Raw genomic sequence first — 14,298 nt, forward strand, 5'->3', positions numbered from 1 at the left:
TGCATAATTGCAATTCATTACTAACTACTCATTGTTACAAAGCAATATGCTAAACATTGTAAAAATATTGGCACACACTATGAAAAGTGGGAAAGCTTTAAGAAAATGTGCACAGTTAATGTTTAACCTTTTGTCATTTTACTGAAAAGATCTAGAAACTATGCCTTTGTTCTGGTGTGTCAAATTAGTGTACAAATATCATAAGCTAAACCCCCTGAAGATCCTTGTCAGATTTGGGTTGGGGAAGCAGGTCTCAAGCAGACAGCACTTTGAACTGTTTTGATCTGCTACCACCTACTGGTTAGTGATACTGATGAAGAATCAACTAGGCACATTCTCTTTGGTTTAACCCTTTTGAGGAAAGCAGGCGCTGTGTGAAACCATCAGTTCTTTTCTCACCTCTCAATTGCATTAGAGTTTGAAGTAAGAATTTCTCCATCTTGTGAAGGTTAGATTGTTGTTTAGAACAGAGGAGGAAAGCAGTGCACAGGAGGTGACGCTGTAACAGTTAGTTTATCTCCAAAGCTGTTATTGAAGGGAGCTAGATTAGAACTAGACAGACTGAGAATTAAACAAAAAAAAATATATATATATATAATTATTTTTTAATAGAGCAACCACTACGTCAAAAGTGGTGGTCACATACAGCATATGCAGAAAATAGAAAACGTTTGTGAAAGGTAGGGATCTAATTAAACCCATGGGATTAAATACATAAAGGATATTTGTATTATTTAACATTTAATTATTGCAGGTTTGCGTTGAATTTCAGTGTTTTTATTCATTTTGAACAGTAGGATTTTTAATGTTTTTTAAAGAAGTCTCTTCTGCTCACCAAGCCTGCATTTGTTTGATCCAAAATACAGCAAAAACAGTAAAATTGTGAAATATTTTCACCATTCAAAATAGCTGTTTTCTGCTTGAATATACTCCAGTCATGATCCTTCAGAAATCATTCTAATATTCTGATGTGCTGTTCAAAAAACATTTATTATGTTGAAAACCACTGCATAGAATTTTTTTTTCAGGTTTCTTTGATGAATAGAATGTTCAGAAATGTATGTATCTGAAATAGAAATCTTTTGTAACGTTATAAGTGTCTTTATCATCACTTTTGATCAATTTAAAGCATCCTTGCTAAATAAAGGTATTAATTTCTATAATTTCCTCCCAAGAATATCAAAGCTTTTGAAATGGTATAGTGTATAATGTTTTTTATTTCAGATAAATGCTGATCTTTGGATCTTTCTATTCATCAAAGAATCCTTTGTACTCAACTGTTTCAAATATTGATGATAATAATAATAATAATAATAATAATATATGTTTATTGAACAACAAATCAGAATGATTTCTGAAGGATCAGAAAGCTTTGATCAAAGAAATTAATTATATTTTAAAATATATTCAAATAGAAAACAGTTATTTTAAATAGTATTTTTTTTTTTTATACAGTTTTTGCTGTATTTTAGATCAAATAAATTCAGGCTTGGTGAGCAGAAGAGAATTCTTTTAAAGTCTTTGTGCTTCCCAATGTAATGTTTTGCAATAACTAAACAAACATTTAGAGCCATTTTTAGCACAGTGATCTATAAAGTCAGTTTTACTTTGCAAAGGCAGCAAAAAAGCTGCAGCTAAAGCCGCATGTTTATTACAAAAATATGTTGTCTTTGCTTTTAATATGCTTTTAATATTACAATTTAAAATACAGAAGCATAAAACTTAATTAAAATCTAAAATTGTAACTAAAAAAGTAAACTTTAAGTGATAAAATAATTAGTCAAATACAAATAAATAAAATGTTAAATCGTGTTTTTTAATTTTACAAACACGAGGGAACTGTGATGTAGGCCTAAACAATTTAGATTAAATATAGCGACACAATGTAAAGTATCACTTATTGTCAATGTGGGACTTCTACCTCATACAGCATATTTCCACAAAATCTTCGTATACTTTTATTTTGTAAAATAAACGGAAGTAGCGTGATACGTGATACAGCAGCGCAATGTTTTGGCCAGAGCCCCTCCCACAGGAAAAGCTCTATTTTGGTTTGAATTCAACCAACCAAAATCAAGCGGAGGCGGGTTTTGCCTGGCAGAGGGATTTTTGAATTTTATCATGCGATTTACACTCGTACGCCGATATAATATTTAACGTTACTCTAATATACTTTATAAAAAAACGGTTATCTAAGGGCTTTGTGTTTTTGCCTTACGGAGTGAGAAGACTAGAGAAAAAGCTCGAGATAAAGTGAGTCTAATGGCAGTTACTGAACTTGCCAAGACGGTGGAAACAGACCGCTGAGCTCTTTAAATCGCCATTTTAAAATTTCTATTTTAACTTTACTAAATGCTCGCTGCGTAATACACAATAATGAAAACGATGAAAGAGGAAACTATCGAAACAAATCAGATTCACGACGACAAAGACCTCAGTAAGTTGCTTTTCCTATAACGTATTCCTATAGCGAATCTTCGTTATGGTAATACCAGTAATCCGATATGTACCTATATAACGTTACCATTTTACCACAATATCGTCGAATGACGTTCATATTTGTGTCTCATATTGTGTCTTATTTAGTCTGTAGTCTTTGTAAGAGATCTGACAACATTCCAGAAAAGTATGGAGAGAAGATCACCCTCCAAGAGCACAACCTGACAGTCCACTATTTCTGTTTGGTGAGCCAGACGTTTTCAGATGTTGATGATGTGTATTTGTGTAATCACTTTCATTTTTGAGTTCCTTTCTATTTTGTCGGTTTAAATTAGTCAAAATTAGTGTTGTGAAACCCTACCCAATATCTTATGCTGCCATAGATCATATATTATGTTAAGCTGTTCAAGAACAAGGTTGCAAGGCAAGAGAGATGAACATTTGGACATAAGTTATGATCTACCTATTTATTTAGATGATCATAAACCTACCCTAGAATATCATAGATATAGTTGGGCATTTCTACATGTACTGTCAGTCATGAATCTCTTATGGGAACACAGAATATCACACCTTGTATTGTCTTTGTGTAAGGCTGTTTTGAAATATAAAGCTTTTAGCTTCTAAATCTAGTTAACAGCTTTCTTTTGGATATAACTACTTAAAAATCTGGAGTCAAAACATTGAGAAAATCGCCTTTAAAATTGTCCAAATGAAGTTCTTAGCAATGCATATTACCAATCAAACATTAAGTTTTGATATATTTATGGTAGGAAATCTAATACCCTAATGATTTTTGGCATCAAATAAAATTCAATATTTTTGACCCATACAGTAAATTAATGGCTATTGGTACAAATATATCCGTGCTACTTAAAGGAGTAGTTCATTTTCAGAACAAAATTTTACAGATAATCTACTCACACCCTTGTTATCCAAGATGTTCATGTCTTTCTTTCTTGAGTCATGAAGAAATTATATTTTTTTAGGAAAACATTTCAGGATTTCTCTCCATATAATGGAGTTCTATGGTGCCCTTGAGTTCGAACTTCCAAAATGCAGTTTAAATGCAGCTTCAAAGGGCTCTAAATGATCCCAGCCGAGGAAGAAGGGTCTTATCTAGTGAAACAATCGGTTATTTTCTAAAAACATTTACAATTTATATACTTTTTAATCTCTACACAGAGTACACACAGAGCTAGACAAGACGAACATTTGAGGTTAAAAAGTATATAAATTGTAATTTTTTTTTTTTTTTTAGAAAATAACCAATCGTTTTGCTAGAAAAGGCCCTTCTTTCCTTGGATGTGATGGTTTAGAGCCCTTTGAAGCTGCATTTTAGAAGTTCAAACTTGGGGGCACTATAGAAGTCCATCATATGGAGAGAAATCCTGAAATGTTTTCCTCCAAAAACATAATTTCCTTACGACTGAAGAAAGAAAGACATGAACATTTTGGATGACAAGGGCGTGAGTACATTATCTGTAAATTTATCTTTAAATCTTTTAAGACTGGTTTTGTGATCTAGTTATTGTAAACCTTTTATTGTAAAAGTGTCACCAAAATCATAATTCTGTCATAAAGGTACTAGTCAGTGATTCTTCAATCTAATTTTACAGCTGATGTCTAGTGGAATATGTCAGAGAGGGGAGGAGGATGAAGACGTTCATGGTTTTCTCGTGGATGACATTAAAAAGGAGATCCGCAGATCTTCGAGGCTGGTAGGTACACATTTGACCCTTGGCATGTTCTGTTTGATGCTGCAGAAATGTTTCTGAGACTACAACTGTCACTTTTTCACTCTCAGAGGTGCACGTCCTGCAAAAAGGTTGGCGCTTCGGTGGGGTGCTCCATCAAAAGCTGTCGGCAAATGATCCACATGCCTTGTGGATTAGAGCAGGGGTTCATTTTCCAGTTCACCGACTTGTTTCCGTAAGTGTCTTTTGTGATACGCAAAATGGGGAAGATGAGAAGAAAATGTAAAACCTACATTACAATTGAAAAGTTTGGGGTTGGTAAATTGGGTAATAGTCTTTTATTTTATTTTTTTGTAAAGAAGACTCTTATGTTTATCAAGGCTGCATACATTTTGATCAAAAATACGCGTAAAACCAAGTATTATGAAACATTTAATATAATTTAAAATAATTGTTTCCTATTTTAATGAAATTTAGGATGTAATTTATTCTTGTGATGGCTTCAGTAATCTTTGATCAATATAAAGTTTAAAGGAACAGAATTTATTTAAAATAGAAATCTTATTTAACATTATAGATCAATTTAATGCATCCTTGCTAAATGAAACTAATAATTTATTCAAAAATAATAATAATAATAATCCCAAACTTTTGAACTGTAGTATAATTTCCTGTACATTTCTGTAATTCATCATCTTGGTATTGATGATGACAATCATTTGCAGGTCTTTCTGTAAAAAGCATGCACCCAGTCAGTCCTGCGTCTCCAGCCACAGTCTGCCCCTTTCTTGCTCCGTCTGTCTGGAGTCCATTGAACCCGTGCTGTCCTACAATGTCCTCAAGTGTCCTGCGTGTCATGGCAGCTGGTTTCACAGAAACTGTGTACAGGTAATTGTACCACATATTCAGATGAATGATAGAAAAAATACATGTAAAATACAAAGATATGGAATTTGAAATTTGAGCCTGGTTCTCATCTATGTTCCAGCATTATGCGCACAGCGCTGCCATGTTTTTCTTCAAATGCACACTCTGCAATAACAAAGACCAGTTTCAGCAGGAAATGCTCAGAATGGGAATATACATACCAGAGCGGTAAATAGAATGTGGTTCCTTCTGTGATTCAATGTTAAATATTCTGATTGCTTTATTGTTTGTTTTATATCCTTCATAGACTGCTGGAATTATTTGCATTTTATACACTACCAGTCAAAAGTTTGGACACACTTCCCCATTCTCTTTGATGGGGAAGGGTGTCCAAACGTTTGACTGGAAGTGTATATTTTATGTATTTTAAATAAATACACTACCAGTCAAAAGTTTTTGAACAGTAAGATTTTGCTCACCAAGCCTGCATTTATTTGATCCAAAGTACAGCAAAAAGTTTTAAAAGAAGAAAAATTTTAAAGAACTGTTTTCTCAGCCTCCCCGGGAAGGTCTATGCCAGGGTACTGGAGAGGAGAATTCGTCCGATAGTGGAACCTCGGATCCAAGAGGAACAATGCGGTTTTCGTCCTGGTCGCGGAACAATGGACCAGCTCTATACCCTCTTCAGGGTGCTGGAGGGTTCATGGGAGTTTGCTCAACCAGTCCACATGTGTTTTGTGGATCTGGAGAAGGCATTCGACCGTGTCCCCCGCGGTGTCCTGTGGGGGGTGCTCTGGGAGTATGGGGTCCGGGGTCCTTTGCTAAGGGCTGTCCGGTCCCTGTATTAGGGCTGGGCGATTTGGCCTAAAATCAAAATCTCGATTAATTGAACATTTTAACTCGATTACGATTAATGAACGATTATTTTATTTATTAATAAAATTATATTTAATTATATTTATATAATATTTATTTTTTTGCCCTCATAGTTCACTGACAAGTAGGGATGCACCGAAATGAAAATTCTTGGCCGAAACCGAAAACCGAAAAAGAGGAAACCAAGGCCGAAAACCGAAACCCCGAAAGAATTATGCCAATTATTAGTACCATTCCTTTTATGGCTATGACTGTGTACTAATCTTACTAGAATCAAGGCATTGCAATTGCATACATTAATATTAAAGTTTCAAAGAATAAATCAATTATATTAATTTAAACAATTATTATCAATCAAGTATTTTATTACTTGACATATACATATATTTTACTGCCTTTGTTTAAATTGTTTAATCGTTTACATTTTTATAACATTATCTTCTGGATCCATCACATCATAGACTGTAAAAAAATTCACATTTACAAGTCTACGCGTTTCTCTTCCAGCAGGAGGCGCTGTCAAACTGTTATACAAAGCAGCGCAACAAATGACTTTGAAACGTGCAGCGCTCAGATTTATTCAATGGATAGCCTTTTGAAGTTTCATCATTTCTTGTCTTTCAGTCCCCACATTTAACACCTGAAATCATAATTAATACTTTCTTAACCCCTAATAACACTGCAGTTTTCAATTAAAATTAAGAGCTTTATTTCAAGAACCGATTTTCTGAAACAAACCTTGCACAATATACGTTTCTTTTTATACGTTTCCCACCATATTCAGGGCACAAGGAAAATATTAGGGGACTAAATTAATATCAGCATATGAAGTATAATCGTCTCTCATTGTCTCTGAGAGAATGCACGTCAGATGCTGAAAATCCGTTTTCACTTTCATTTTAACATTGCGCAGTTTTCACGTTGCTTGTGTGATATCCATTGGCTCAACTCCATGGTTTAAAACATAAATATTAATAAAAATACAGTATGAAAAGACATATCTTTAAAATATTGTGACGTAACACCAACGTAAATGTTTTTCACTCACTGAAAGCTGCATCTTGTCTCGATCTCTGCTCTTATCACTGCACGCACGACTGCAGACACAACCCCTCTGGAAATTTCGGCAAAACAAGTTTTACAAATCGCTATCCGTGGGTCTTTCCATACTTCCACACCGCAGACGTGTTGCTTCAGACAAGCACGTGCAGGCTGCGGTTTCTGTTTGTGTCAACATACTGTTTCGGCCGTGTTGTTTCGGTGATAAAAGTCTTTCGGCAGAAAACCAAAAATGCACTTTCAAAGTAGAAAATAAGCACTGTCTTCTAAACAAAATTACTCTTGTATATCCTGTAAATTTTTTGAGCTCTCCATGGACATGTCGGCGGAATAACGTAATGTAACGGAGCGGGGTCACGTGACTCCACACGCGGTACTGTTTTTAAAGGGAAAGTAATCGAAATAATCGACCTGGAAACATTTGATCGATTATAGGTTCTGAATGTCGATTTCGATTATTTTTCGATTAATCGCCCAGCCCTACCCTGTATGACCGGTGCAGGAGTCTGGTTCGAATTGCTGGCAGTAAGTCGGACCTGTTCCCGGTGCGTGTTGGACTCCGGCAGGGCTGCCCTTTGTCTCCGGTCCTGTTCATTATTTTTATGGACAGGATTTCTAGGTGCAGCCAGGGGCTGGAGGGGGTCTGGTTTGGGGACCACAGGATCTCATCTCTGCTTTTTGCGGACGATGTTGTCCTGTTGGCTTCCTCGAACCAGGACCTACAGCGGGCACTGGGGCGGTTTGCAGCCCAGTGTGAAGCGGCTGGGATGGGAATCAGCACCTCTAAGTCTGAGGCCATGGTTCTCAGTCGGAAAAGGGTGGCTTGTCCTCTTCAGGTTGGTGGGGAGTTCCTGCCCCAGGTGGAGGAGTTCAAGTATCTGGGGGTCTTGTTCACGAGTGAGGGAAGGATGGAGCAGGAGATCGACAGACGGATCGGTGCAGCTTCTGCAGTAATGCGGTCGATGTACCGGTCTGTCGTGGTGAAGAAAGAGCTGAGCTGTAAGGCGAAGCTCTCGATTTACCGGTCAATCTACGTTACTACTCTCACCTATGGTCATGAGCTTTGGGTCATGACCGAAAGGATAAGATCCCGGATACAGGCGGCTGAAATGAGTTTCCTCCGTAGGGTGGCTGGGTGCTCCCTTAGAGATAGGGTGAGGAGCTTGGTCACTCGGGAGGAGCTCGGAGTAGACCCGCTGCTCCTTCACATCAAGAGAGGCCAGTTGAGGGTGGCTCGGGCATCTGTTCCGGATGCCTCCTGGACGCCTCCCTGGGGAGGTGTTCCGGGCATGTCCCACCGGGAGGAGGCCCCGGGGAAGACCCAGGACACGCTGGAGGGGCTACGTCTCTCGGCTGGCCTGGGAATGCCTCGGTGTTCTGCCGGAAGAGCTGGAGGAAGTGTCTGGGGAGAGGGAAGTCTGGGTGTCTCTGCTTAGACTGCTGCCCCCACGACCCGGTCCCGGATAAGCGGATGAAAAATGGATGGATGTTTTTTATTTGAATATATTTTAAAATGTAATTTAATCCTGTGATTTCAAAACTGCATTTTTAGCATCATTACTCCAGCCACATGATCCTTCAGAAATCATTCAGAAATCAAATTATATTATGTTATGTTGACTTTTTTCAGGTTTCTTCGATGAATAGAAAGTTCAGAAGAACAGCATTTATCTGTAATAGAAATCATCAGTAACATAAATGTCTTATCATCACTTTTGATCAATTTAAAGCATTCTTGCTAAATAAAAGTATTATTTTTTTTTCTGTTTCATATAATTTAAATTCACCAAAGAATCTTGAAAAAAAATGTACTGAACTGTTTTTTTAATATTGATGATAATAATAAAAAAAGATTTTTGAACAGCAAATCTACAGCATATTAAAATTATTTCTGAAGTATTATGTGACACTGAAGACTAGAGTAATGATGCTGAAATTTTAGCTTTGATCACAGGAATAAATTTTTAATTAAAATAGAAAACAGTTATTTTAAATAGAAAAAAATATATATATCAAAATTTTACTGTTTTTGCTGTACTTTGGATCAAATAAATGCAGGCTTGGTGAGCAGAACTTCTTTAAAAAGCATTTAAATCTTGTGTTAAAAATCCAAAATGTAGTGATGAAAAACTAAAAAGCAAACTCATCTACTTTTTGGATGACCTTAGGTTTAGTAAATTTTTTAGCAAATTTTCTTTAATGGGTGACCTGTTTCTTTAATATATTGTGTATTTTTCAGGGATGCAGCATGGGAACTAGAGGAGAATGCATATGAAGACTTGCTGCAAGTGTACGAGCACTGTGATGCTGTAAAGTGTCGCAGTAACAAAGGTCGTAACTACAGCTCACAGTCAGGGTAATCTGAGCATTTTATTTAGTCATTCTGAAATCATGAAATGGAATCGGTTTGTTTTTGAAAAGGGTTCTAACTGTTGTTCAAATTAAAAATGTCTTTTCTCTGCAGGAATTTTGAAATTGTTCGTTGCAAGATGTGTGGATCCAGGGGAACTCATCGAAGATGTTCCAACCTTAGGATCTACGAAAGTGACTGGAGCTGTGCTGACTGTAAAGCTGCTGTTGAGGAAAAAAGTGAGCTATCTGAACTATTGTTTAAAGTATGCTTGTTTTATAGAATTATTCATAGTTACGTACATGTATTTTTTTTCTTCCCCCAGAGTCAGTGCCTTTGCCAAACCATGTTGAATCACCATTAGCTATAAGACAAGAGAGGAAGAGGCTGTTTAAAAACATCTCTGACAATCACCCTTCACTCATCAGCAAAAGGTACTAATCAGTTGCATCTAATATGAGTAGAAACTGATCTAGATTATTTACACTTAAAGGTATAGTATATCCCAAAATGTAAGACATTTATCTTTGAAAGACCAATTTAGGATATTTTGGATGAAATTCGAGAGCAACTACTACATTCAAGGTTCAGATGACGATATTTATCGCACACCCCTAGTAACAGCTCTCTGCTTGTTTTCTAGGCAGTGTGTGCCAGCCACTTTTCCAGAAATCTTAATGGATCTTGCCCATCAGATATCACAGCAGCAGTCCACAGAGGTGCTAGTGGAAGATGATGATGGGGTGATGGAAGCAGCTCTGCGGGTTCTGCGGCAAAGTGACTTTAATCCCTGCTGCACTCTTTCTGTGAAATTCTGCAAAGACAAACTTAATAACAACATTAGGAATCAGCGTCGCTTCCTCAGACGTCTTGTTTCGAAACTGCAGATGTCAGAAATCTTCGAGGGACCTGATGGAACTAAAAACCTGGCTCTGAACTCCAAAGGTAGGACACTTTTTTTTTTTTTTTTTCCCTTCCATTAATGTTTGTTTTGATTTCCTTTTCTTGAAAATGTACCATTCCTGACTTAAATAGCAACTCTAACTGCTGCCTTAAAAACTAACAATTGTTGTGTGTGAACAGCTCTGAGGGATGACCTCTACTTTGAAGTTGGCAGTCTGTTGGCCCTCTCTTTGGTGCATGGAGGTCCTCCTGTGGGCTTCTTCTCTCCAGCACTGTACCACAGTCTGTTTAACTATCCCACGAACTACAGACCTACTTTACAAGACCTTGGAGACACTGCTTTTGCATACAAAATCAGACAGGTGAGTTTAGTTTTTCCTTACGTGTGATTATAGTAAACCAAATGGTTGTTGTACCACCTGTTAAACTCTGAGTGCACTTTTAGATTGCAGAAGCAAACTCCATTAAGGAGCTGAAAAAAGCAATGTGCTCAGCATCACAGTATTTGGAAGCAGCAGGTTGCTGGCGAAAGATCAGCAAACTCTCAGAGAAGGACATGCTGGTGGAAGATGTACTAAATTTCTACCTGATCATCAGACTACAGCTTCCTCTGCAGAGGTTGGTACCCTACCTTATTTTTGTGCGATAGAAAAGCATTTTTCATTTCAATCAGAAAACTTTCTAATATGCTGACTTGTTGCTCAAGAGGCATTTCGTACTGTTATTAAAATAAAAATATTTTGCTGAAACTGTGATGGTTTTTTTCAGGATTCTTTGATAAATAGAACAGTATTTAACTGATTTTTTTCCCAATGTGAAAGACTTTACTGTTACTTGTGATTAATTTAAAGCATCTGTATTAGTGTTTTTTTTTTATCTTACTAAGAAAACTATTGAACGGTAGTGTAAACAGCAGGCGCAGTTAATGTCTGTAAGAATTTTTGAATCTGCAAAATTTTAATTTTACCAAAATAAGAGGGAACATACAAAATGCATGTTATTGTTTATTTAGTACTTATTTATTTTAGATTGTTATGACCCGATGTCTAGGGGTCAGACGCGCACACATGTAAGTGACGGGATTCCAGATACTACAAATCACCAAACACTAAATGATAAAGTTAAATCATTTATTAATGAAAAAGAATTAGATAAGAAAAATATATATGAAGAAATGGAGCATTGGTTTCAGGATGACCCAAGGCCAAAATAACAAACAAAGCCACTAAGAAAATAAATCATATAAATAACCTGTAAATAAAGAAAATAAAATTACAAATAACTTCCCTTCCTCCCTTACCAAAAACACATCGCAAAAAATGATTCAAAAATAAAGGGCAGGTCACCCCTACGCTCCAAGATACGGTAACAGAATGCGGACACTAAACAAATCAAAAGAAAACATTTAGCGGTCCATTGTAGCACTGGAATCCGGAGCTCCACACGCCTCGACGCACACGCTTAGAATGAGCTCGCCATGTTTCAAAAACACCGCCCTTTTATCAGCTGGCTCCAAGTTCAGCAATCACGTGATCCATCACTACACCAATGGGCCACCTGCACACACAAAAACACATGCACATACACAAAGCAAATCGCGCAGATGCGAGGAACGTAACATAGATAAAAGACATTTACATATAGTCCACAAGAGAAAATAATAGTTGAATTTATCAAAATTACCATGTTAAAAAGTTTACGTACACTTTATTCTTAATACTATATTGTTACCTGAATGATCCACAGCTTTTAGTTTTTTGTTTGTTTGTTTGTTTAGTGATAGTTCACGAGTGCCTTGTTTGTCCTGAACATAAAACTGCCCACTGTCCAAAATCCATCCAAAATCCTTAAGGTCCCTCAGATTATTTGGTTTAACTCAAAAATGTAATATTATGTAATATGTAACTACTACAGAAGGTTCAAATGCCCACTGATGCTTCAGAAGGAAACACAATGCATTAAGAGCCAGAGGTGTAAACTTTTCAACAGAATGAAGATTGTTCTTATTTTGCCTAAATATATATATTTAATTTAGAACTGCCCTTCAGAAGCTACAAAAGATACTTACATGTTTCCCAGAAGACAAAATAAGTTAAATTTACCCTGATCTTTAAAATTAAAAAGGTTTAAATTATTCAATTATTGTGTTTCCTTCTTCATCAGTGAGCGTTTGAACCTTTATAATAGTTGCATATGAGTCCCTCAGTTGTCCTCAGTGTGAAAAGATTGATCTCAAAATCTTGCAGTCATTGTTGGAAAGGATTGCAATACATTAAAATGCTGAAAAAACAAAAAATTTGTTGGACCAGAAGGATTTCACCAGGAGGAACAGCGTGCAGTTTAACTGTTCAGGACAAACAAGGGAATCGTGAACATCTATCACTAAAAAAAAAAAAAAAAAAAAAAAAAAAAAACTGTGGATCATTCAGGTAATAACACAGTTTTAAGAATCAAATTTATGTAAACTTTTGAATGGGGTCATATTTATAAATTCAACTATTATTTTCGTATACTACATGTAAAGGTCTTTCATGTGAAATATCTTAATCAGGTCAGTTCTAAATAAAATAAAAATAATATGCATTTTGTAAAATCCCTCTCATTTTAGTAAAATAATTAACATTTAGCAGATTCTGCAAGGTATATGTAAACTTTTGACTTCAACTGTTTAATGTTTTTTCTCACTTTTCTCAATTTTTCTCACTGTAAGTAAATGCTCATTCAAGTTCATATTACCTTTCTCAGATTCCGTGAAGGTTTGAGGACCCTAGGACTGTTTGAGCAGGTTCAGATGTGTACAGAGGCTTTCCATTCAGTCTTCTGTGGGCCTGTGGAAAGGCTGACGGCTGAATCTATCATGGAGCTCTTTACCATCCGGTTTTCAGAAAAAGAAGCACAACACGAAAAAGAGAACACAACAGTAAACTTTTGGAAGAAGTATCTGCATGAGTGTGAGGGTACGTTCATATTGTGTTGGTAGAATTTAGAACATTGTGCAAATTATACAATGTATGATAATAGAATATGACATTAACAGCTTATTTTCTAACATATCTTATTTGTATGCTGTGTTTTCAGAGGGTCGGTGTGCAGCATCACTTGAGGACCTCCTAACATTCACCACTGCTACAGATTTGGTTCCATCCATTGGATTCCATCCCACTCCTTCTATTTCATTCTTCAGCTCACCGAACTCATTGTGTGTCTTTCCTCAGAGCAACTGTGATGCAAATCACCTCATTCTGCCAATACTACCCTCATATGAGCTCTTCAAGCAGCACATGGATTACACAGTGTGTCAGTTCTCAGTTATGCAGGACGTTTAAACTCTTCTCTTGACTGGATATTTCAGTACATTCACAGTCTTGATTTAGCTAATGATCTACAGTGGTGCTGAAAAGTCTATTTATTGGAGTTACCGACCATTAAACAGTATTTCTCAACCTAACTCACATTAGCATTACTTGATCATAGGTTGCTCCTCACTTTATTTATCAGTAACCCAGGTGTTGCTAAATCCTGTTATTTATCAGTAAATTGGAATCCTCAACAAAAAAGAAAGACATTGTAACAGCTTTGCGTTGAGATGCTCAGCAACATTAGGACTTGAGCTGCAAAGCAATACGTGTTCCAGATTTAAATTTGTTCCTTGTGTTTTCAAAAAAAAAAGATTTTCTTGTAAATTTAAATGCACAGTTCAGAAGTGCAAAGATTATAGCTAGTAGCATAACCAAACTTTATACTTTTGAGTAGTTCTGTGTTTTGTCTAACAGCATGGGTATTTAGCAGTAATATGAATTTTTTTTAAATAGAAAAAGATAACAAGAGGTTGTATTTTTTGTTAGCCACAAGATGGTGCAATTGCCAATTTTTAAACATAATGGCTAACTGCTACCACTGTATATGAATAAGCAGTGACTGAGTTGAAGGATCTCATTGTTTTGTGCCAGAGACCCATGTTAGAATCAAACAGAAGCTGGTATGCTTTTGTCTTTGTATAATATTTCTCCTTAAGTAGTTTGAAAGTGTATGATACTTTGCCAGCTCTATATCCATCATAATTTATTAAACTTTTTACTTTCTGTTACAATCAGTGTTTTCCCCTTG

At 36.2% G+C, this 14,298-nt stretch overlaps 1 protein-coding gene across 1 annotated transcript; it reads left to right on the forward strand.

Moving 5' to 3' along the window:
- Nucleotides 1-2,152: 2,152 nt before the first annotated feature.
- g2e3 (G2/M-phase specific E3 ubiquitin protein ligase) lies at nt 2,153-14,261 on the forward strand. The gene is made up of 14 exons (XM_073827361.1): nt 2,153-2,437; nt 2,587-2,684; nt 4,059-4,160; nt 4,247-4,371; nt 4,862-5,024; nt 5,125-5,231; nt 9,178-9,294; nt 9,403-9,527; nt 9,614-9,722; nt 9,932-10,233; nt 10,372-10,553; nt 10,637-10,809; nt 12,937-13,148; nt 13,270-14,261. Exons 1-14 carry the CDS (start codon nt 2,377-2,379, stop codon nt 13,515-13,517), a joined length of 2,124 nt encoding a protein of 707 aa, XP_073683462.1. The 5' UTR covers nt 2,153-2,376; the 3' UTR covers nt 13,518-14,261.
- Nucleotides 14,262-14,298: the final 37 nt, after the last annotated feature.

Source organism: Garra rufa, chromosome 21, assembly GCF_049309525.1.
Source record: "Garra rufa chromosome 21, GarRuf1.0, whole genome shotgun sequence".
NCBI classification, from domain to species: Eukaryota; Metazoa; Chordata; class Actinopteri; order Cypriniformes; family Cyprinidae; genus Garra; species Garra rufa.